This window comes from Rhea americana, unplaced genomic scaffold (assembly GCF_003343005.1).
Source record: "Rhea americana isolate MKP2758 unplaced genomic scaffold, rheAme1 scaffold_178, whole genome shotgun sequence".
NCBI classification, from domain to species: domain Eukaryota; kingdom Metazoa; phylum Chordata; class Aves; order Rheiformes; family Rheidae; genus Rhea; species Rhea americana.
The window spans coordinates 720456-742026 of NW_028185905.1; the positions used below are offsets into that span (position 1 = coordinate 720456).

Here is a 21571-nt window from a genome sequence, read left to right on the forward strand (position 1 = left end):
ATAAGAAAGGGGAGAGAAAGGAAAGAAAGCACAAGAACTCTAATGGGGTTTATATGGGAGAGAGATTTAAGCAGCAACTTACTCCATCCTTTGCATTCACAGAGGCCCCATGATCACAGAGAAGCTGTATACTGGAGGAACAGTCTGACATAGCTTTGAAGAAAAGAAAAAAGCAAATTATATTGCTGAACAGAGCCTTCATGAAACCCCAAATGCCTCCTTGGGTACACTTATTTCACAATTTATTACACAAGTAAAATAAAGCATGACAAGGTTCTATGGCTCTCAAGAGCACATGAAAAATAATTAGTTATCACTGTTCAGGACTTTAAGACATTGCATGGCATGACATGCGGATTCAGACAGACTCCACTATACTTGCTAACAAACTCTAAGTCTTTTCCTAAGACAGTTAATGCAGTAAATAGGTTTGCTACTGGATTTCATTCCACAGCTACGAGAAAATTAAAGCCTTTTACCTGCGTCATGGAGAGCAGTTCTTCCTTGAAGATCCACATTTTCAGTTGGACAATTATACTGTTAGAGTAAGTAATTCAGCTTTAGTTAGGATTTAAATTGCATTTATAAAACACCACATGAGGTTTTAAAGTCATTTAATAAAAAAATGTGCTTTTATAGTTATCAAGTATGCTGACACACATGAAAAGGACTAGGGGTGCACTCTAGTGCACTCTAATATTTCTAAAACCTTTTTGATCAGTGTGTTTGAAGTAAATTAAGACTACAAAAAATTTTGCAGTGACACACAATTTCCACTAAGACTTTCAAGCATTTGTGCACTACAGCTAGGATTCTCTGGTATTAGTTTTTACTCCTCTGGTACCAATATCACTACCAGTTCTGGTGTTCTACAGAAAACGCACTGTTTGCATCAGCACAGACACGTGCATTAACAGAACAGACCCTTTAAAAGCATCCTTGAGCTTGGCAAAAGTTCAAATGGGCACAAAGTGACCAGGAATAAACGTTAATCTGACATTACAAGCCTTTCACGAATTCCTGGGGTTCTACAACTGCAACATTCAACTAGTTACTCCTCACCCCCAATATACAATAAAATATTGTTTCATTAATTAAAGATTATGGATATAATTGCCTGTCTGTGGAAGAAAACACTACTCTGCAGCAGACTTTTCAGTCCTATTACTCCTAAATACCCATATATTTAGAAAAGGAACATTAATCTTTAAAAGACCCAACTTCATTTCCTTTTACCACGTTTAAACTAAAACTTAACTGTCTATGTGAAAAGACAAAGAAACATTTTTCTTCATTTTAGCTCCTTCAGCCACAACTTATTTTATGTGAAAAGGAATTTCCCCATGACTGCCTCACTTTTTTTTTTTTAAGAAAGCAACTGCTTAAAGAAAGTAGAATACTTTAACATAAAATAAATATATTTAAGGACTCCTTTCTCTTCTTTGTAAGAAGTAAAAGAGAGCGTCAAGTTACATTTTTCAGTACCTGCAATAGCTTCTGCAAACATAAAGCATGTCCATATTTTGCAGCTAGGTGCAACGCATTTCGACCTGTAAGGAAAACAGTATCAAATTCAAGACTTTTGTATATGCATTTGAAATACCATACACAAATTCAACATGCCTACATTGTTTCTCAAAAAGTCTATTACTAATCAAGTAACACTAACTCATAAGAAATGAATTTGTCTTTCACTGAAGGCTTTATGAAGAGTTTATTTCATCTGAACCTAAACTCTGCCTCCTCCATAATTCCATATGCCTCATTACTGATTATCATGTGCTACATGTAAGGAAACATTGAGTCATGTAATTGCCTTTAGAGTGCTAGACTGATTTCAGGACAAGAGGCAGTTTATGTCAACACCTACATATTTTACATAACGATCTCCGTTCTTGCAATTCAGCCGGTACTATAACTAAACCATCTATCTCATACAGACTTCATTCCCTTTATTAAACAATCATCATAATTTAGAAAAACGGCAGCTGAGGATTCAAATTCAAGTATAGTGAAATTAATCTCAAAATACTACAAACAACTCCACATATGAGTTACCAAAAAAAAAGTCTGGCAAGTAAAAAGACTAGGCTATTTCTGAAATGATCATAGAAATAAAAGAATATCACCATGTTAAATAATGAGGTAGCACATACTCTTCAGCAAAATTAGCACCCAGTTCAACTCACTTTTTTGTAACACTTTCACACAAAATTCGATCTCATACAGGTAAAGCAAAAGGTAGCACAGWTATACATGAAAGTTTTGAGGGCTCAGTACAAGTGCACAAACACTTACCATTTAAATCAAACTCTTATTGTGTACAGTACAAGTATCCATGAAATGCACTTGGTATTTAAGGGAACAAAAATTCATTTAAAACAGTTCTTACCCTGTTATCCTTAACCAGAGAAACAGATCTCACCAGTGAGACTGGAGTAGACTGAACAGTTACAGCAGCACAGAGCCAAAATTAACAAGTGCTGCTGGACCCAAAGAAATTCATGAACCCATATGACAGAACACGACCAGTTTCCTCTAAGTTGAGCCACAAGTCACACAGGTAAGAATCAGTTTTATAGCATACACAGGAAACTCTACAGAAGTGAAGAATCTATCCTACACATTAGTTTTGTGGTAGGATTTAAGCCAAAGCCACGCTGAGAACTTTTGAAAGTTCACTTTGAACTTCAAGGAAACATACCTGCAGCATCGGTGGCTGTGATATCAACTCCATGAATAAGAATAGTATTCAAGCAATCCAGATTTCCCTTTGATGCTACAACATGGAATCTAAAAATAGGAAATAGTTTGCTTAACTCTTTTATTCACAAAACAAAAGGTAAAAACATCAAGCAGGAAAGTCAAAGTAAAACACTGTATACTGAAAACACTATACAGTACAAATTCAGCTTTATACAGCATCCAAATATAGTGAAGAGTTCTACAGATTTTACTTTAAGGAACAAGAGGACTGTCCAAAGTAGTAGTCATCTGCCTTGAATCAGTGAATCAAGCAGAATTTCCATTTCTAGTACACTTCCCATTTTTTTTCACATTCAAATTTAGCAAAGAAAACATTTAAATACTAGAAGTGAAGATTCTTTATCAGAATTTGACATTGTGGCTATCTGGAATTTTGATGGTCTTTTTTTGCAAGCAAACCTTCCAGAAATTGAATGAGGAGGAAGGGTCAATATGAACATTTTCAGAATCTCTATATAGTATAGATGACTATCCAACACCTAGAGCAAGAAAGGGAAGAAAAAAAATGAGTTTTTCATGTCCCTTTCATTAAGCCTACTAATTCCATCTTTATTTTCTGTTCCAGTCATCCTACTGATGGACAGCAACACTTTTAATCAGTAAATTCATCTAAGGACTAGATACAGTCAGAGGCAGACATTAACACAAGCTTGATGAAGATGCTCAGTGCAAAGTAAAGCTACCATAACGGTTCATTGTCAGCAGTATCCGTCAGTACTCGGAGTCAGGATGTGTTAAACAATCGTTCGTAAGTGGTCAAGAAGCAGAAATGTAACGTGACTGCAAGTTTTAGAACATCTACATCTCATGACCAACTAGCTCTAGATTTACAAAAGTCAAGAGTAGATCTTTAATGCTTAAAAAAAAAAAGTAAATAAGCTAGGAAATCAATTTGCAAGATGCATACACCTTCCTATATGCATCAATTCAAAATACCTCCYACAATGTAAGACTGCACAGCGGAAGAGGTTAAAAGGCAGGCAGGGTACAAGTCAACAGCTCTAGTTCATTTCACTAACAAATAAACAGAATCTCTAACGCAACAGTTTCTGGAACCAAAAGTTTAGGAAGTTAAAAATTAGCTTTCCTCATAATTCACATTACACCTGATACATCTAATAACACTCCATTCAAAACCTATTTACACTTCAAATTACGGCTGAGATAATCTAGCTAGATTTGTCTGTAATCTTGAGGATGTTAATTTTAAACAAAGACCAGCTCAATCAATACTTAAAAAACACTGCCTACAGTCCTTTCTTAAAAAAATAAATTTAGTTTGACTGTTCTAAAAACCACAAACTACAAATTGACAAAACTTAAATTTCAGAAAGCTTTAAATAATTGAACAAAATGGCAACTCTCAAACTCTTCTGCCTCTTAATTAGGACAGCCATCACTGATTTACATTAATAAAATCACCTATGCATAGAAAAAGATGGGGAATGTAGCCACAGATCTCTACCAAACCTGGCTAAATCACTTGTTTATAGTGAGTCTTTGCTGCTAAACCTATCTACATCCATATAAGCCATTAGTTCAAATTTCTGTTCAAATAGGTTTTCTCCCTTCTCTGCTTCTTTCAGTACACTCTGAAGTGTACTGATGTGCTTTTCCATGCGCAATTGTTGATTAAAAGCTTCCATAATATCGGTTTAGATGAGGCTACAATACACCACAGTATTAAAAAGATTTAAACAAAAGCAGTTTTTCAAGCAACAAGATTTAGGACTTGAACAACTTCCACTAGCTTCCCCAACATCCATTACTGGATTCCAAGAGTTACTTACGCAGATCTCCCTTCCACATCCAGTTTAGTAGGGCTGACTCCTTTTTTGGCAAGGATTGATGAAACCTTTTCCACATCGCCCCTTTCTGCTGCTTTCATCAACCTGTCGTCATACTTGTTCCAGTCTGAACTCGGCTGTATAAGACATAATTAGAAAAATTAGAAAGCTTATGGTGCAGTATTAAGCTACTAAAGCAGATTCAATAAAAGGCCAAATGATATGCTACTTCTGAGGAAAAAAAAAATCTTAGTTTACAAATAAATTGTAGCTTTCAAGACATCTTGAGTTATTTACACACAACACTATAGCATTTCAATCAGGCTAAAGCCACTCAGTTCCTAAAGCAAATCTTTGGGGTATAAAACTGCTTTGTTCTTCTTGCTCTGCCTTGTTCTGTCCAAAACTTAAGCAAGTCTAAAGCTGCACACAAGTGATGATTTCCTTGTGGCTTTAAAGCAAACTCAAATTAAGCCTTCAGACATTTTCTCATATTAAGTTGTCCTTAGTGATCCCCTTCTGACCCCATAACGCAATCACAAGCTATTTATCTGCCATGAGAGGCCTCTAGAAGAGCTACCTTTCCACTGGATCTTTGCCCTCTAATCTCCCATTATGGATTCTTCTATCCTGAACAAAAAAAATAAGTCTCCCCCCCAACAGTGGCTGCATGGCAAAGGAAAGAACTGCTACGCAGGGCTGTGATAAACCAAGGACTTTATAATGACAGAGGAGATAGCATATGTATTTGCACGCATACACCTCCAGAGCAGGGCAACTTCTAGTATCTCAAAAACATGACAGTAATGTGTTTAGAAAAGATTTCACAAGGTCACGTAAGCAGTGAGCCCCATACACATCCTGTCTAACGTGCTCTAGGCGGCCCTGCTTGAGCAGGGAGGTTGGACTAGACGATCTTCAGAGATCCCTTCCCACCTTACCCATTATGTTATACAAGACCGCCAATACTCATGCAGTTATTGAGCTATTTGTCCAACTTAAAAGATCTACTGATKGAGAGGCCAAGTTGTCCAAGGAGAATTCTACTCAGTGCTTCATTTTGAGACTCTTTTCCTAGTATCTAAACTTGTTATTGCTTCTTAACATATCCACTGCGCACGTTAGGAACTTATTTCCTTTCTCTTTGCAGAGCTTCTTGTATATTTGAAAAGCTACATCTCTTCTCAGTCTTATGCCCTTCAGAGAATGCAAATCATCAATTCTCTTCTCTCAACAATAAGGCAATGAACTCCATTAACTATATGAAATCTGAAGGGAGATTCATTCACCTTTATTAGTCTTTTAAATCATGATAGTCTAGAGAAAACCATAACAAAGTGTATCATTTCTGTTTATTAAATATTTGTCCCAATCTCAAGCCTTACAGGCTGTAAACAAGCCAAAACAGAAAAAAGCAAGGAAGTACAAGTAACTGAACCAAAAAAAAAAAAAAAGTCCTGCTCACAATTTCCAGTCTAAACTATCTTCAGAAGAGGCTTTTCAGCATTCATTTAATTTTTTTTCCCCCCAAGTGAGCAAAGCAAACAGAGCTACTAGGATTTTTCCATCTAGACACACAAATATATAGGTGAATACACACACACAGACCTCCCTGTAAGTTAAAGGTGGCATAGGAAAACTCAGTGGATGCAAGTAAACTTTATGGGATATTTGATGATGAATACAATTATGAAATGAATGTAATCATCAGTAGATTTCAGTTTTTATGAATTTGGCAGTCAGCCACATGCAAAGTATATGATAAATATAACCCTCTAAATCAAGCTCATATTTATTTTAAAAAATTAACTTCCCAGCTTTACTTTTGATGTAAAGTGATGATCAAAACTTTCGGTTTTGATGTCTGTTCCATAACTAAACCAGTAAGAAAACTCCAGAGAAACAAAGAGCAGAGAGCCTCTTTATCTTCCAACTCACGCAAACTGCTCTTCACAAAACATCCTTTTCCAGCCACTGGGAACAGAGCAGACTTTGATGTTACCTCTCATCCTGTGGAAGAGCAGCTTACTGCCAGGAGAAGCAGTTCCCTCTTCCCAGCCACACTCTCCCACCACTTTGCTTGCATTAGGGTAGGTGAACAGACTCATGCCACAATGGCACAACAGGCTGATCCATAACAAAACTAATCCCCCAAAAAAACTTTTCATGAAAGTAGCTCATTGAACTGATCAACCTGCAGTTGTATATAAAGGAAGATACACAGGCAACAACATATGGCTTGAGACAGAAACCAGTCTGGTAAAACACCAAATCATAACCAGGTACATGCACTGCACAAAACAGAATACCTAATGATGCAAGTCTCACTGCCTATGGGCAGCTATGTTGGGCCACTGAAAGTGTCAAAGTTTTTGCTGATCAAGTATGAAATTCAAAAGGTAAAAAAGTATCGAGCTGCACAAGAAAACAGCTTATAGCTGCAGATGGTCTGCACTCATCAAAGCTGCGCTGACTTTGCAAAGAAAGCAAGTCAGCTATAAATAGATCATCACACAAACTCAGACATTAGTCACTCCTCATTTTTTCCCTATTTAATTCAAATTTGTTATTTAAAGCCACATGCCAAGCATTCAACCCCCCCCCCCCAAAAAAAATAAGCTTGTTCCATATAAGGCCAAACCTTTCCTTTCCAAATTATTTTTATTTTTCAGAAATTCTGTTGTGTGACATGATCTTCATTGTCAAGCTAAAGGCACTGATGACTATTTAAGAAACTTCAAATAAAAGAAAAAGGCTTATAAAAGGAGTATTAGATTCTAGTTTAATTATACATACTGAGACTAGTCTACATAATTCACTGTAAACAGTGATCTATATGCAATTTACAGCTGCACTAAGTGACTTGTCACTATGGACTGAAAGATCCTTGCCTTAATAAAGAACATTAAAACTGGTAAACTTAGTAATTTCCAAAATAAATCAGTCAACAAGCAACCAAAAAAAAAAACCTGTGTTTAAGTGAGAAAGCAGCCTATTAATGCAATCGTTTATTTTGATTTATCATTGTATCTTCTTTCCCCACTTTAAAGTGACAAACCCATGATAGGACAGTTAATAAAACTTCCTATGAAACCAAAAGCAGTAATAACACACACACAAAACACTATGTATAATCTTCATGTTAGAACACAAGGCTGTTTATTTCAAGACAAAACTACACTGAGAGTTTAAGATTTACTATATTAAGGTCTAGAGAATCCACAGGGAAGAGCCCCATCTCTAGCCAGCTGCTTCTCAAAGTGGCCACAATTCAATGCTGCTCACAAGCAAAGGCTCAGCTTGCCCCTGCAGCCAGAGTTTGCTAGTTATATTTTAAAACACCCCCACACCACATCCCCACCAGTTTGCATCTGCAGAATGCCCTGTTTAACAGAGTTGCAAGCATAGTTATCTTTATCCCCTGCTCCCACAAATTAAAAGATTAAGGTAATCATGAAGTGTTAGAATTAACTACTCTGTAGAATGCTTACTAAAAGTGACACAAAGTAATAGACAGCTTTGAAATTATGCACACTAGTGCATAATTATGCACACTAGTGCATAAGTAATGCACTTACCAGAGTGCATTACCAATTGTCAACCAATTAAACCATTCTCTACTCTAAAAACCAAGTCAGCCTCGTCAGGATAACCAAGTCAGAGTGGTGCCATTACAGACAGGACTGGTCATTTTTCACAAAAATAAATAAATAAATAAGCAAGCAAGCTGTAGGCATTGCCAGGGAGGAAAACATTATTTCTCTGAAGCGTGACAAGCCTGGCAAGTTTCCTCAGCTATATGCTACCTTATTATGCAAGTTTTGTTTTGCTTTCTTTAAAATAACTTAGAGACTACATATACATAGAACCTGCTTGCTCCCCTCTAAATTCATTTGAATATGATATATTTAACATCCTTAGAGGAAAGTCAGTCACATGTTAGCAACTCTATGAAATAGAATTTTAAAAACTTGCAGTATATAGCATGAAYAAATTCAAACATTAAAATCCTTTGCTATACTTACTTTATTCCCATCTTGTGGATCTTCTAAGATCACTGCATTACTTTTAACTGCTATCATCTTACTATATTTACATTTTTTATTTGGTTATAACAACTATACAGAAATTGTATCAGTTTCCTATGATATACTAAATCAAATATTCTTTAAATAAAAAGTGAAATGCTCAAGAGAAAAAAATCCTCATGGAAAAAACTGTTAAAGATAGACATACATCATGCTAATTAAAAAGGATCAGCTACAAAACAGCTACAAAATTCAAACATTTTGGCAGCTGTAAACTATCCCCATTGATATGAAGAGCAAGATACGTACTGTGTCCTTAGCTGCACAAGAAAACCAACAATTCATCATAGAACTCGCAGCTTCTTGCTGCCAAGAGCAATCAATTTATCTCGCGTCAAGTTACAAGCTGCCGAGGTTTACAAAGCAAGCGCCACGGCGGAGTTCAAGGCTGCTTCGAGAAATTTGTTCTCTACTGCCCTGAATACATTCGGCTCCATCCTTCACTCAGCTTGGATTCTCCAAGTATATTCTCTGCATCTTCCGGATCTTCCGCAGACTTCATAACTCCGAGGAGGACACGGGCCGCCGCAGCCCCGGAGCCGCTCGGCCGGGCCCGACGCTGCGCCAGCCCCACGCGCGGCTTCTGCGGTGCAGCGGACTGCCAGGGTGACTCAGGCGCACGAGCAACTATTACCTAAATCTGAAATATCTCGTAAACAATACGGAGACAGTCTCATCAGCCCTGTTCTATTTTCTGATAATCCAGTACTTGATAGCCGAGCAATAGAGAGCAATAGCTATTAATACATTCTCCGCGTGCTCGTGTCATGAGTAACACATTTCAGGTTTAATGGTAGCAAACRAGACAAGCATGCCTGAAAGTTTACTACCACGCTGTTATGTTTTGCAGACATGCAAACACTTTGAAATAACCAACATGTTAGTTAGATTAACTGTCAGCTGACACTAATGAAGGTCATACTTCTTACCACTAAGAAAATAAAAGCACTGAAATACTAGCAGGAATAGTTTTTCCCATTTTGCCACGCCACAAAGCTGAAAGCAGTCCCATCATCAGACTTCAGACTGTTACAACCATACAGCATGGAATGCATGATCCTATTTTGACAGGAGTGTAACCAATTTTAAATTAGAAAACACACATGCCTCTGCCTTAAAAAAAATTTCTCCTTTTACACTGATGAAACCCATTCTGAATAGAACCTGGTTTCAGCTTACTGCTGCTGCCAGTCTGTCTCCCAGCATGTTAAATGAGRAGAGACACAGAGGCTGTCAAAACATTAAATAGACGGTATAATGATTAACAGTAGTGAAAGTGTAGAGTCTCCTTTCACAAGTTTTAAATTTAACAGAGATCTCCCGAGTGCTGTATTTGGAGGACTAGGACAACATTACAAGTTATGTGCTGTTTTGTCTGCAGATGACAAATACAGTGCATAGAAAAAACAAAGAGACTGCATATATGCAAGAGACTACAAATAATAAATGGGTCTTCTCAGAAAGCCAGATCAGTATCACCCCTCCTATTCATATTTGCACAAGTTCACTCATTCCCAACAACACCTAAACTACCCCTACACGCTATTTGCTTTGAGTAACAATCCTTTACCTCATACCACTGACATGTTTCTTCAAAGAGCCTTCCAAGACTTATCTGTAATCAGTCTCCACATAACCAAATCACTCCAAAAAAAGAAAAAGTTCAGTGAATTTCGGAAAGGCTATGTCATCTAAAAAGTTATCTTCTGGCCAGAAACAAGTCTACTGCTTGAAGCTAAAAATGGCATTTTTTGAAAAAAACACACTTCACAAGTGGCAGAAACAGGAACACATGCACACTTCACTGAATTCAGAGTTTGGTTACAAACTGTTTAGCTAGCACTACACAACACACAGTTTTCAGATTTACCCATCTCAAAGGCTTCATTCTCCTTTGCCTTCATCTGCCTCATGCAGACAGTCACCGCACATCGTGAACTACACTCACCCTGCAATTCCTCTCCTTTGAAGTTCCTCCCAAGCCTGTCCTGGCCACGAGATAGAGATACAGAGCTGCTAAACTGCATTCCCCACTCGTGCCCTGTTAAGGCAACGCAGCCCGAAGAGGCAGTTCTCAGGAAACCGGCYTTCCCAGCTCCTGCCAGCCACGGGGCAGCGCGCAGCGGACACGGGCCAGCTGCAAGCTCAAGCCAGGGAAGCTGTTCTCCAAGTCAGCGAATCTCAGAGATTGGAGGATAGAAAGCGGCAATACCTGATGGCACGTGCTCAGGTAGGCAATGCCCTGTCCCAGCAGCTACAAAGAGCATTACATACCACACACGGCAGAAAGCTTACCTTTATTTAAGATTTGGACCCGAGCAGGGGAAACCTCCCACTAGAACATTTTAGCAACAATGCAGCAGCAGTKCCCCTCCCAAAGGGATCACCTCCTCCTTTTTGCTTGCCTTTATCAACAGCACATCAATGAGTTTAAGAGCTTAGTGAACAAACATTTATTAAAATGGCAATGCTGCTAATTATAAACAAAAACTAAGTCTTCTCTGAACACAAAGTATGCTTGTATCATATTCTTTCAAACTTAAGTTTGTAACAGTAACTCAGATACTGCTTTTTTAGAATAAAGCCTGTCATCAAATACAACAATGCAGATCTCTGGAGATGCTAAATTGCCAAAAATACTACACATGGTTCACTGAAGACAGTATTGCCCATGTTCTGTTAACACAGCACACCTGTTTTTCCCCTGAATTCAGACAGACATCATGYCAGGAAAGCTTCCCAGTTCCAGGGCCTCTGAGGGCAAGTCCAATATCCCATTTCCACCATCTAGCTTAGTATCTGTTCGTATCAGATTTATCAGGCWTGCCATCAATTTAAGGGCTTTATATTGAGTAAACGAGGTCTGCACACATTCTGTTCAGTCTGGTGCTGTGATGCCTTCAGGAATGGTACAGAGATACACACAAGCATGCTCAGAAGAGAAAAATGGGGGGAAAAAACACCCACTTCTACACACACACACACACACACACACACACTCTCCTAGGTCTCAATGGATTTAAGCTTCTTGGGCTGAAATGACTTCACTTGTACACTTAATAACCCTCTGAATTTCTTTAACAGTTTTCCCGTAAGCCCAGGAAACCTTTTAGCATTATCAACATCCTTTAATAACAAATTCTACAACTGAATGATTAGCTACTTCTTTCTGAACTTGAAACTCCTTGTCTTACTAGATATTTACTAGATCAGTGAAATCAAGCTACTTTCCTTGTATGCGATCCTCATCTTGTAGGTATCTTTACATCATCACATAATGTTACCTCCTACTCTGTAGGATATAACAACTTCAACCAGCACAAATTCAAGTAGCAGATAAAGAACATCAACATTTTCAATTGTTTACTAAAAAGAATATACAGCAGAGTTCATTGAATGAGAGTCTGTAAGAGACTAAAATTAAAGCCTTTAAAATTGAGCATGTTCCTCACCCTTGTCATCACAGTTAAACATTTAAAGATGACAGTAATGAGAACATTAATGACTCCCAGAAGAGGTATTTACATTCAGGACACATGTGGTACCAGGAATAATTAGTCTCAATTTTCTGAGCAAAGTGAGACAGGATGTTCTAGTGTTACCCAAGGCAGTGGAAAGGGCACACAAGTGCTAGAAATTAAAGACACACTATCAGCAACAGTGGTTGTAAAGGGTTAAAAGAGCTTTTGTACAAGGCTGACAGATGCAGTTAGCAGGTTAATACATTTAAGAGGTATTCCTCATTATAAAATAATACATTTTTCATTAAATAAGCATATTGGCCAAGTATGGTGCTATGAGCTTAAAGCTGCTGGGCATCTTCTCGCTTGGAGAAAGAGGAAGGCAGGTAGAGTCAAAACCATACACAGCACTACTTGACATCCTCTCACCCAAGTGTCTCCACAGAGGAGCTTATAGCAAACAAATTCCTTCCCGACTTCATTAGTGAGCCTGAGACAYAAGAAGAGAGAATGATATTGGGGTTAATGGGATTCAAATAAGACAAACAAGGATCCCAGCCCTGAAGGCCCCTGCAAAGCAAGCTGTAACAATCTTTTAACCCCTACAGTTCTTCTGCCAAAATTATTCTTCTCAACCCAAATATTCTTCAAGTAAAATTCTAGTAGCCAGAAGGAAACTCCTAAGACTTTCCAAGCCAGCAAAGCAGCCGGTAAGAAAAGATTTCTGGTCACCAGTCTGAGCAAAATGAAGTATGGCTCTCATACATTAACGCACTGATCTTTTTAATGAAGCARTACAGGGCTGGAGGAGGGCAGGGGCACCAGAAAATTGGCCTTTATATTCCAATACAACACAAAATTAATTCTTCAAGAGCACTATAACTAAGCAAGACTTGAAACAAGCAGGGTTTTACACTGAAGCAAGACTTTCCCACACTGCAGCAGTAACTTTTTAGCTGATGTAGAATTTGCATTTCTGTACTTTTTTTATTCAGTCACAAAGATATGACATAATAGTCACTGAATGTAGTCYCCTTCACTCTGATATTCCATTTTTACAGTTGTGTTTGGGAGAGACCAGGAGCACTGGGGGAGGGGAAGGGTGTCCAATCATGTCCACACCCAAGCAGGAGCACCAGCACAGGGAACTAGGCAGGAACATGTAGTTGGGAAGGAGAAAGACTTCCTCTTCAGCAGCCACATGGACTTTGATCAGCTAAAATGGATCATGTAAGGCCATGAACTGTATAAATCCTTATTTTGAAACTACATAATTCAAGAAAATAAAACATGTTTATTAAATGAGAAGGCCTAACTGCAAATTAAATTCCAGAAAGGATACTCCTAATCCTAATGAAAAGTGAGTGACAACAGACGCAATCCCACTTTCTCTTCCACTAGAGCATAATAGCACATTTAATAAAAATAAAAACCCACATCACACACACAGTAATATGCTCAGTCTTAAAATAAAGCTAAACAAGCCAATGACAAATAAGCAGGCAGAAGCACTGCTCAAGAATCTTGCACCTGACTCGGGACATACGTGTCTCAAGAGGATCTAACACATTTGCCTCTAAAACTGTAGGACACTGACTACATAAACAAATTCATTTAAATAAAACATGCACAATCTTTAGAAGTCATCTAAATAATGTCAGGAATATTGGTTGTATTTCAAAGCAGTTCTTAAACCTTTCCGCCTGAAAGCTGACTGATAAAACCCAGGAAAGTGAACATAGCTTCTCTTCACTGCTGGGCCAGGCAGATAACCCTATTAACAAAAGGGAAAAAAAAAAGAAAAGAAAAGAAAAAGAAAAAGAAAAGGGGAAAAAAAAATCAGAACAAGTTCTCCTCCTATGCCATTAGCAGATGACTTTTTACATACATAGAAACAACCCCGAGTAGCAAAGAACTCCAGTAAAATACTGCCATCAGCATTTACAGCTAAAGCTCAAAAATACATGAATGTTCCTCAAAATTACCTAGAGGAAAAAAAACAGTAAGATCATGCTTCTAAGAAAACAGTTATAAAACACAGGCTTCAAAAATTGCAGTCTTTGACAAGAGTTACTATTTAGAAATGGCCTTCTAAGAAGAAAATGAGAATTGTTAAGTTTTAGGCATCCTGTGTAACAAGATGAACTCCTTTTCTTGGCTTAGGTCTTGCACAGTTTTCCTGTGGGAACAGGAAGACACTCACTGATACAGGAGAAAGTTACAAACACTTGAAAATGACTGTGCACTGCATGAGATGAGGGTACGGATGAGGGAAAGGCAGATAGAGATGTGCCCTATCAGCTCACATATTTTATTTTCCTGCTCATTTTACAAAGGTCAGAGTACATTTCAGTGATTAAAATGAACATTTGTACAGACACACCTTTGATTTTATATGGCATAAGAACTCTCTTTTGAAGTAATGTGATTTATTTTTAAAAACTGCACAGATGAACAGCATTAAAGGAATAGGTTGGACTACTGAAACTATTTAAATATATATATATATATATATTTACCAGCTGAAAGTACAAAGGCATATCAGCTAATATTCACCTTTCTCTTGCAGGCTTTATCTTATCCATAGTTGCCTAGAAAATACTGCAGATACCAGGTTTTTGAAAGACTTAACTCAAATGAAGGAGAAACAAAAACATCATTTCTAAGCATGTCTTGTATGTGAATACACATACATGCTAATAYGCAAGCATTTAAAAAAGCAGGCCTAAGATGTGCTGTTTAGTCTACCCTACGGAAAACAGATACAGCCTGAACACAGGGTTCTTGTTTTACCCAGCAAGTTCCCACACACAGCATGTTATGTTATCACCTAATTTACTGCAAATTCTCTATCTATGGAGAAAGTATCGAATGCTACAGAGTGGACAAGGCTTGGTCTAAACACAGTGGTCAAAAATAAGTTTTCCTAGGACTGCTTCACTTTTACATTGCCCTCAAAATGCTTAAGTCAAGAATTTTTATTAACAGTGCTGTTGCATATTTTAAATGTAGCTCTGCATCCCATAATTAATATAGATAATATTCATCTAACAAATAGCAAAAAAAGAAAAAGAAAACACACACAAACACTACTCAGGTGTTTCAGTGTAAACTTTTCTGGGTTTGCCCTTTTCTTAAGGTATCTTCTCTTTCCTACCACAAATTAACTTATCCCATCAAAATCAAATAAATAGATATTTATCAAGTATAGATAACCAGAAGTAATTCAAATACAACACACATATCAAACTTTCCTCAAAATTGTTATAAGAGGTCTAAAGCTGGTCAAATTTTACATTCCTATCTATGCAGAACAACATGCAGCTTCCAGCAGACCCAGTTTCCCTTTTTTCCATAAGGCAGGTGTAGACGGAGAAGCATCCACAGCTTCTTCAAAGTCTCAGCAGTGATTCACAGATCAACTTGGAGACTAATTAAAAAAAAAGATAGCATTTTTACAGCTGTGTTTTCAAAGCCTTAAACACAAGGTCATTTTATGGTAAGACAGGCCTGACTTGCACACTTGCCTCAAGGAGCACTGCCTCCTTCCAGGGCAAGGAGAGCATCGCAGCTCTMATCACGGCAGCGACAGGAGGCAGCGAGCACTCGGGGCCTGGGCTCCACCGCAGCTTTCCCACGAAAGCACACAGCATTTACAGCAGGCCCAGCAGAAGCATTTCTCACTTAAAAAGGGAGAAGCCAAGGTCAGAGTCCAAGTGCCTTTGTCTGCCAYTAAAAGCAGTATGTCTCAGCACTGTCTTCAGAACCTATGAAATAAGTTCACTGCTTGGTTTGAGTTCTTGCACATATTAGTAATGAAGCATCTGAAAGTATTAGGGGATGATGAAACAAGATTATATTCATCACATAGGGAAGCAGCCTCAGGCACGCACACAYAGAGAAGGGAACAGTGCTTTAGAGCCCAACTATCCTATTCAGTCACCATTAAGTAATTAAAATACAGATACAATATTTATCAGTCTTGCAGATGTTATAAAAATTTCCTAGTTAAAAYATTAGTATTTAAATACTACTAATAAACTATCACATAACTTGTATGTGAGCAATAGGTCAGATGAACTTGAAATAGATTTGTCAGAAYGTATTCAAATATAAGTATTTGCAAAATTGTCTGCTAGTCAGCTATGGATATTTAACTTGCACATAGTAACTCACTCTGCATCTACCTTTTTAAAAATCCTGTATAATTACTATATTCCAAAATGATAAAGCATTAATAAATACTCCTTTTTAGTAAGTTTGAAAAGTTACAATRCACCTTTATACAGGCTGCACTACATAGCTTTTGCTGAACCACAAATCACCGACCTTGACTCTCTTCTTTCTTCACATCAACCACAATTATACAAACAAGAACATAATTCTATTTAACTAAATGCAAGTAAAACACAAAGTCTTTCATGGAATGCACATGTTCATCTTAAAGCTTCCTGTAACCCAAACATGCCTCCGAATAACTACCTTCAGTCTAGGATGTGACCTCCCAATATTATATTTGTTCTTAGCATTGTTGCCTGAAGATTACATAGTAAAGCCATGTTAGGTTACATACCAAAAATAACAGTAATAATAAACAAGGAAGTAGAGGAGAAAGAAAGAGTAATTCTGCTCTGGCCAATAACAGCAAMGCTAGAAATATTTTGCTGAAGGGTCAATAGCATTGTAATGAGCACGTTGACAAAAAACTATTTTGTCTTTGCACAAAGCAGAACTGTGGCAAATACCATGAAAAAATTGTTCAATTTCAAACTCATGCATGTGCCACAAGCAGTAGAAGCTTTTTCTTTCATTTAWGAAGCTCAAAACAGAAGTGATCTGGTATTTTAGACAAAATAAAAAAACTATATTGTCAAAAACCTCTATTTTCTACCTCATTCTTGTGCTTACTAAGTGCATTTTACAGCATATTGGTGCTAAAGTTATTTTTAACAAAGTTATTTTGCTGTACATACAAAGATATGATGTAACTGGCAAACTCAGGCAACCACCACCATTTTCCTGTTCTGTTAATGAAAGCAGTCAGATCAGAACAAGAGATGCTACTTCACCATCCTATTGCTGGCAGGGAGATAATTATTAGAAGTTTCACTCCTTACACAGAGGAAGAGTCATCCACTTAATAGAACTCAGCAATATCCACAGGGGAAAAAAGCGCCAGCATAACCTTAAATGAGTTCAACTGTCAATAACTACACTAGTTGTTCAGAGACTAATTTAATAATCACAGCTCAGCATGTAAGGACAACTGCTCAGAAGCCTACCTTTTACAACTCTATTTGCAGTATTTCATTAACTGGTAATAATAAAGACAGTTTCTGCTCAGATCTCTATCAATGAGCAAGTGACTCAGGACAAGTAGTGGCAAAGAAAGGTTGRAAGCAACATTTAAGATACAAGTCACAAAACCTCACTATCAAAGACAAGTCTATTCATGACCTTTATTAAGCTCAATTTCTACCACAAACCCCTTACCATTGCTTCCTTGGGCTACAAGAAGCTACTGTGGTCACTGCCTCTGTGAGGACTAGCTAGGGAACAGGCAGTCAAAACAAAAGTTTTGGTGGCTGTCACAAAACTAAGTCARTCTATACAACAAGCAACCAACAACTATCCTCACCATTCAATCTTCTGAAACACAAGTGTGCTTTARTTTGAGGTTTTTTTCCCTTTGCAGAGGCCTACCTAAAAGACTTCATCTGAAGGTAGTGTCCTCTCTGATAGTACAACAGAGAGGTATAGCTAACCAGATTCTTTGCAAGTTTTATTCTCAAATGCATCATTTCCCACAGTTTAAGTCGGTCCACTGCACCATTAACTACAGAAAATTGTAAGCCATCACAAAACATGAGAAATCTACACTAGCAAGTGTGGGACCTGCACAACATCAGCAAAGACTTTGAAAGTGTCTTCAGCTACCTGTTTACTTTTGCATTTGATGATTCAGAGGATGAAGAAACAAACATTCAATGTACTCTTACAATGATATTACTACTCCATGAAGAATTTGTAGTAATAAAGTCAAAGTTTTCATCTGTGCTTAAAGGTGTTCAGATTAAGCATTTACCCAGGTACTGTCTAAGCTTTCTAGATATGGAATATACATTYCCTTACAGCAAGGTGCTCTGTAAAACCCTCTGAATCTACTGCAGTTTGAAATTTGATTATTCTCCTCTTAAATGTAATATTATAGACTATCACAAGTAATTTGTTTTTACCATGACTATATTAAAGTATTTTCACATGGGCAKACTTTGAAAGGAGAACAAGTTAACTTCAGGCAAATGAAAAGCACAGAAGCATTTGCCTCACGCTTCAGCACACTGAAATTCCTGAACAGGCTCAAATTATTTTCTAAGCACCAGCAGCCAACCAGAGTTCACAAGACTGGATTACTATGCAGAATGTTTTATCTGAAAATGACGTTTTGGAATTGGTAATCATCATTATTTTTTACTTTCTGTTGCTTTTCATGGCTTTCCTCTGTCAGGAAGGCAGGCAATAAAGCCATTCCCAGAAGACAATCATCAGAAAACAGAGACCATATAATCACTACCTAAAGCAGGAGGAAAGATTTTCAGCAGCAAGATGAAGGATGAAGTTCCTCTCCACCCTCCAGAAATTAGCACTGGGTGGGGACAGGGCAGAGAGATGAAGTTTCCTAAACAGGGAACTCTTTCTACAGCAGTTTCCAGTAGGATCCAAAGAGCATGCACTGGCAGGGCTCCTGCCCACTTCCTTTCCCACCCCAGCAGTAAGGAACAGGGGCCAAAACTCACCCAAGCATCCCCCCTCAGCCTCACTATTATTAACACCCTCCCACTGGATAACTTCCCCCCACACACATGCACACACACACTCAATGCAGAAGGTTACAACTTGGTGTTTTATTAGCTGGTGGAGTGATCCTGTAATCAGGATCCTGTAACTGAAATACGTAATAAATACAAGAACTGAAATACCTTATGGGCACAATATATTTAAACAAACTCTCAGCCCATCAGCAGCTCCTCCTACTTGTCTTACCAGAAGAAACATCGCTCCTTTTTCATACGCAAAATGTGCCAGCAAGAGCCTTTTCACATCAATTTCTTCTCATAAAGTTATGATGATGCCTAATCTTACAATGTTTTTAAAGGATCACAATGAAAGCAGCTTCCCTTCATGTAGTTTAGAGTAACTTCAGTTTTTAAAAATGCAGAGATTGACCAAAACTTCTCTGAATGGAAGAGTTGCTGCACCTTCACCTATGGAAGTTAAAAATATCCATATACATTCAAAAAAAAATGTGAATTACTGAATATGGATGCTGTACCATTTCTAAAGCATTTGTTGACATTTAGGTGCAATTATTGCAGGCTTGCTTTGAAATAGCTAGCAGTTTTGAAGTATAGGAGAACTAATGAATAATGTAAGTCAATGCCAGCCTACACACTACACATTATCATAACAGACTTCTGAATCACTTCTCTGCACTGTGAAATATTGAACGCRGTAACACACTTCCACACAGAGCTGTCATTTCGTCAAATGATTTCAGTCAGCAGTTTACAAGCCTGTACATCTGCATCTTTCAAGTGAACTACTATTTTCAAGTAATACTTTCAGATTTAAAACAAATACATAAGACTTTATTATTCTTTTATAATAAACTAGATATTTTAAAAGTTCAGCATATCACATTCACGTGGTCTTTCCTGCTGTTCCATCTAGCCAGCAAGAGTTCACTAAGTCAGTGAGGGAAAACAGCAACAAGCTGAAGAGCACAACTGCCCCAGTGGGGCTTCCACGAAGGCATTTACTAAATGATCACAATTAGAGATGATTTACCCCAAAGAAAATATATTCTGAAAATATTCTGAAAATAAGTTTCTTCAGTTATAATAAAGACGTCTCTCATCAAAAGTCATCTGAAGAGATGAATTTAATAATAATAACTATTTAAAACAAATTAACACCGATCTAAATTTTGGAAGCCATAAAGAGTAAGACACTGAAAACTACAAAATCGGGAAAATACGCAATTTCCACATTGAAGGGAGGGGGGGAAAGCGCTCCAGGTTTTGCTGCATCCAGACAGAAGTTACCAACGTGGAAAAAATAAATTTAAAAATCCGACGCTACCGACAGCGCCGGGCAGAGCTCAGCACCGGCCCCGCGGAGGGGGGCGAAGGTGCGAACCAGAACGCCAAACCGGGCGCAGAGGCTGCGCGATGCCCGCCCGAGCCCCGCCGCCGCCGCCGCCGCCGCCGCCGCCCCCGGGACCCACCGCGCTGCCGCCGATCACCGCCTCGTGCTTCTTCAGGCGCGACTTGAGGCTCTTCATGGCGGGTCCCGGGCGCGGCCGGGAGCGGGACGCGCGCACCCCTCGCCGCCGCCGCCGCCACGGCCGGGACGGGCCGGCCCCCGCCCGCCGCGGCACCCTTACCTCCGCCCGGCCCCGCCCCCGCCCGCCGCAGCCAATCGCCGCCCGCGCGCTCGGGCGCGACGGCCAATCACCGCGCTGTGCGGGGGAGGGACTTCCTCGTTTTAAAGTCTACCTGGTTGGGGGGGGGAATTAGTCGCTTTGGGGCGGGGCCTTGGCGGAGCCCCGCCCACCTGGTGACGGCCGCACCTGCGTGTGCCGCCCGCCCGGCAGGGGGCGCTGCCGGGGCGGAGGGCAGGGGGCAAAGGGCAGGGGGCAAAGGGCGACGGCCCGCGAAGGGCGGCGCCATGGCAACACCCCCCTTTTCCAGACTCCCCGGGGCAGGCCCGGTGCCCCGAGGGGCTTTTCCACAGCTACCCCCAAGCAAACGGCCCTGGGGGCAGGGGAAAACCTGCCCTGGCACATGCCTGCGCCCTGGGAGCGGGCTGCCGCCTCCCTGAGAGGCCTTGCTCAGGGCGGCCCCTGGGAGCAGGCGGCCGGAGGGGTGGCAAAACTCCCAGCCCTGGTGCCAGGTCCATACACACCTGCCAGGGGTGGAAAACGCAACCCGACTGCTGCCCTCGCCATCCTCCTCAGCAGGAGGATGCKCTTCCTTGCGAGGGCTCTGTCAAGCTGAGCGGAGGCAGCCTTTAAAGATATGTAGTTGACTCCCTTCTTCCGCGCAAGGAATGTCTGAGGGTGGCAGTTTGCTTGTTTATGTCACAGCTGTGTTCAGCCTGAAGGCTGTTTAACGGCTCCTTTTYATCACATCACTCACAGTCCAGTAGCACACAATGGTGCAGCACCAGGAAGTTTAAGGTCACACGGTTATGGAGAGTATTTAATTACAACACAAGGATTGGGCTTAAACTCCGTAAAACCTTGCTTATTACAGCTAGAWCAGAACTATTTAATTGGTATACATCTCCCTCTTTAACATAAGTGGAGTCAAAGGTAAACGTCACTGCCCTTTAATCACTTTGGGCAAACCATATATTCGAACACTTGGCTTTCCTTATAGGTGGCCTGTTCAGAGGAAAAGATACT

The 21571-nt window shown here is 39.4% G+C and overlaps 1 protein-coding gene across 3 annotated transcripts in view; it reads right to left on the bottom strand.

Annotated features, from left to right (window-relative positions):
• Positions 1-20559, bottom strand: part of UACA (uveal autoantigen with coiled-coil domains and ankyrin repeats) — a 127266-nt gene extending 106707 nt beyond the window's left edge. For 2 of the 3 annotated variants that reach the window (XM_085301513.1, XM_085301512.1), the window contains exons 1-6: positions 20390-20559; positions 4557-4690; positions 2705-2793; positions 1486-1550; positions 480-537; positions 83-153 (exon numbers count right to left, since the gene is read on the bottom strand). In XM_085301513.1, the coding sequence (XP_085157639.1) occupies positions 83-153; positions 480-537; positions 1486-1550; positions 2705-2793; positions 4557-4690; positions 20390-20446 (474 nt within the window). In that variant the 5' untranslated portion in view covers positions 20447-20559. Of the gene's footprint in view, positions 1-82; positions 154-479; positions 538-1485; positions 1551-2704; positions 2794-4556; positions 4691-8890; positions 9118-20389 lie in introns of those variants that run through there. The other variant, XM_085301514.1, reaches the window with a different exon arrangement.
• Positions 20560-21571: the final 1012 nt, after the last annotated feature.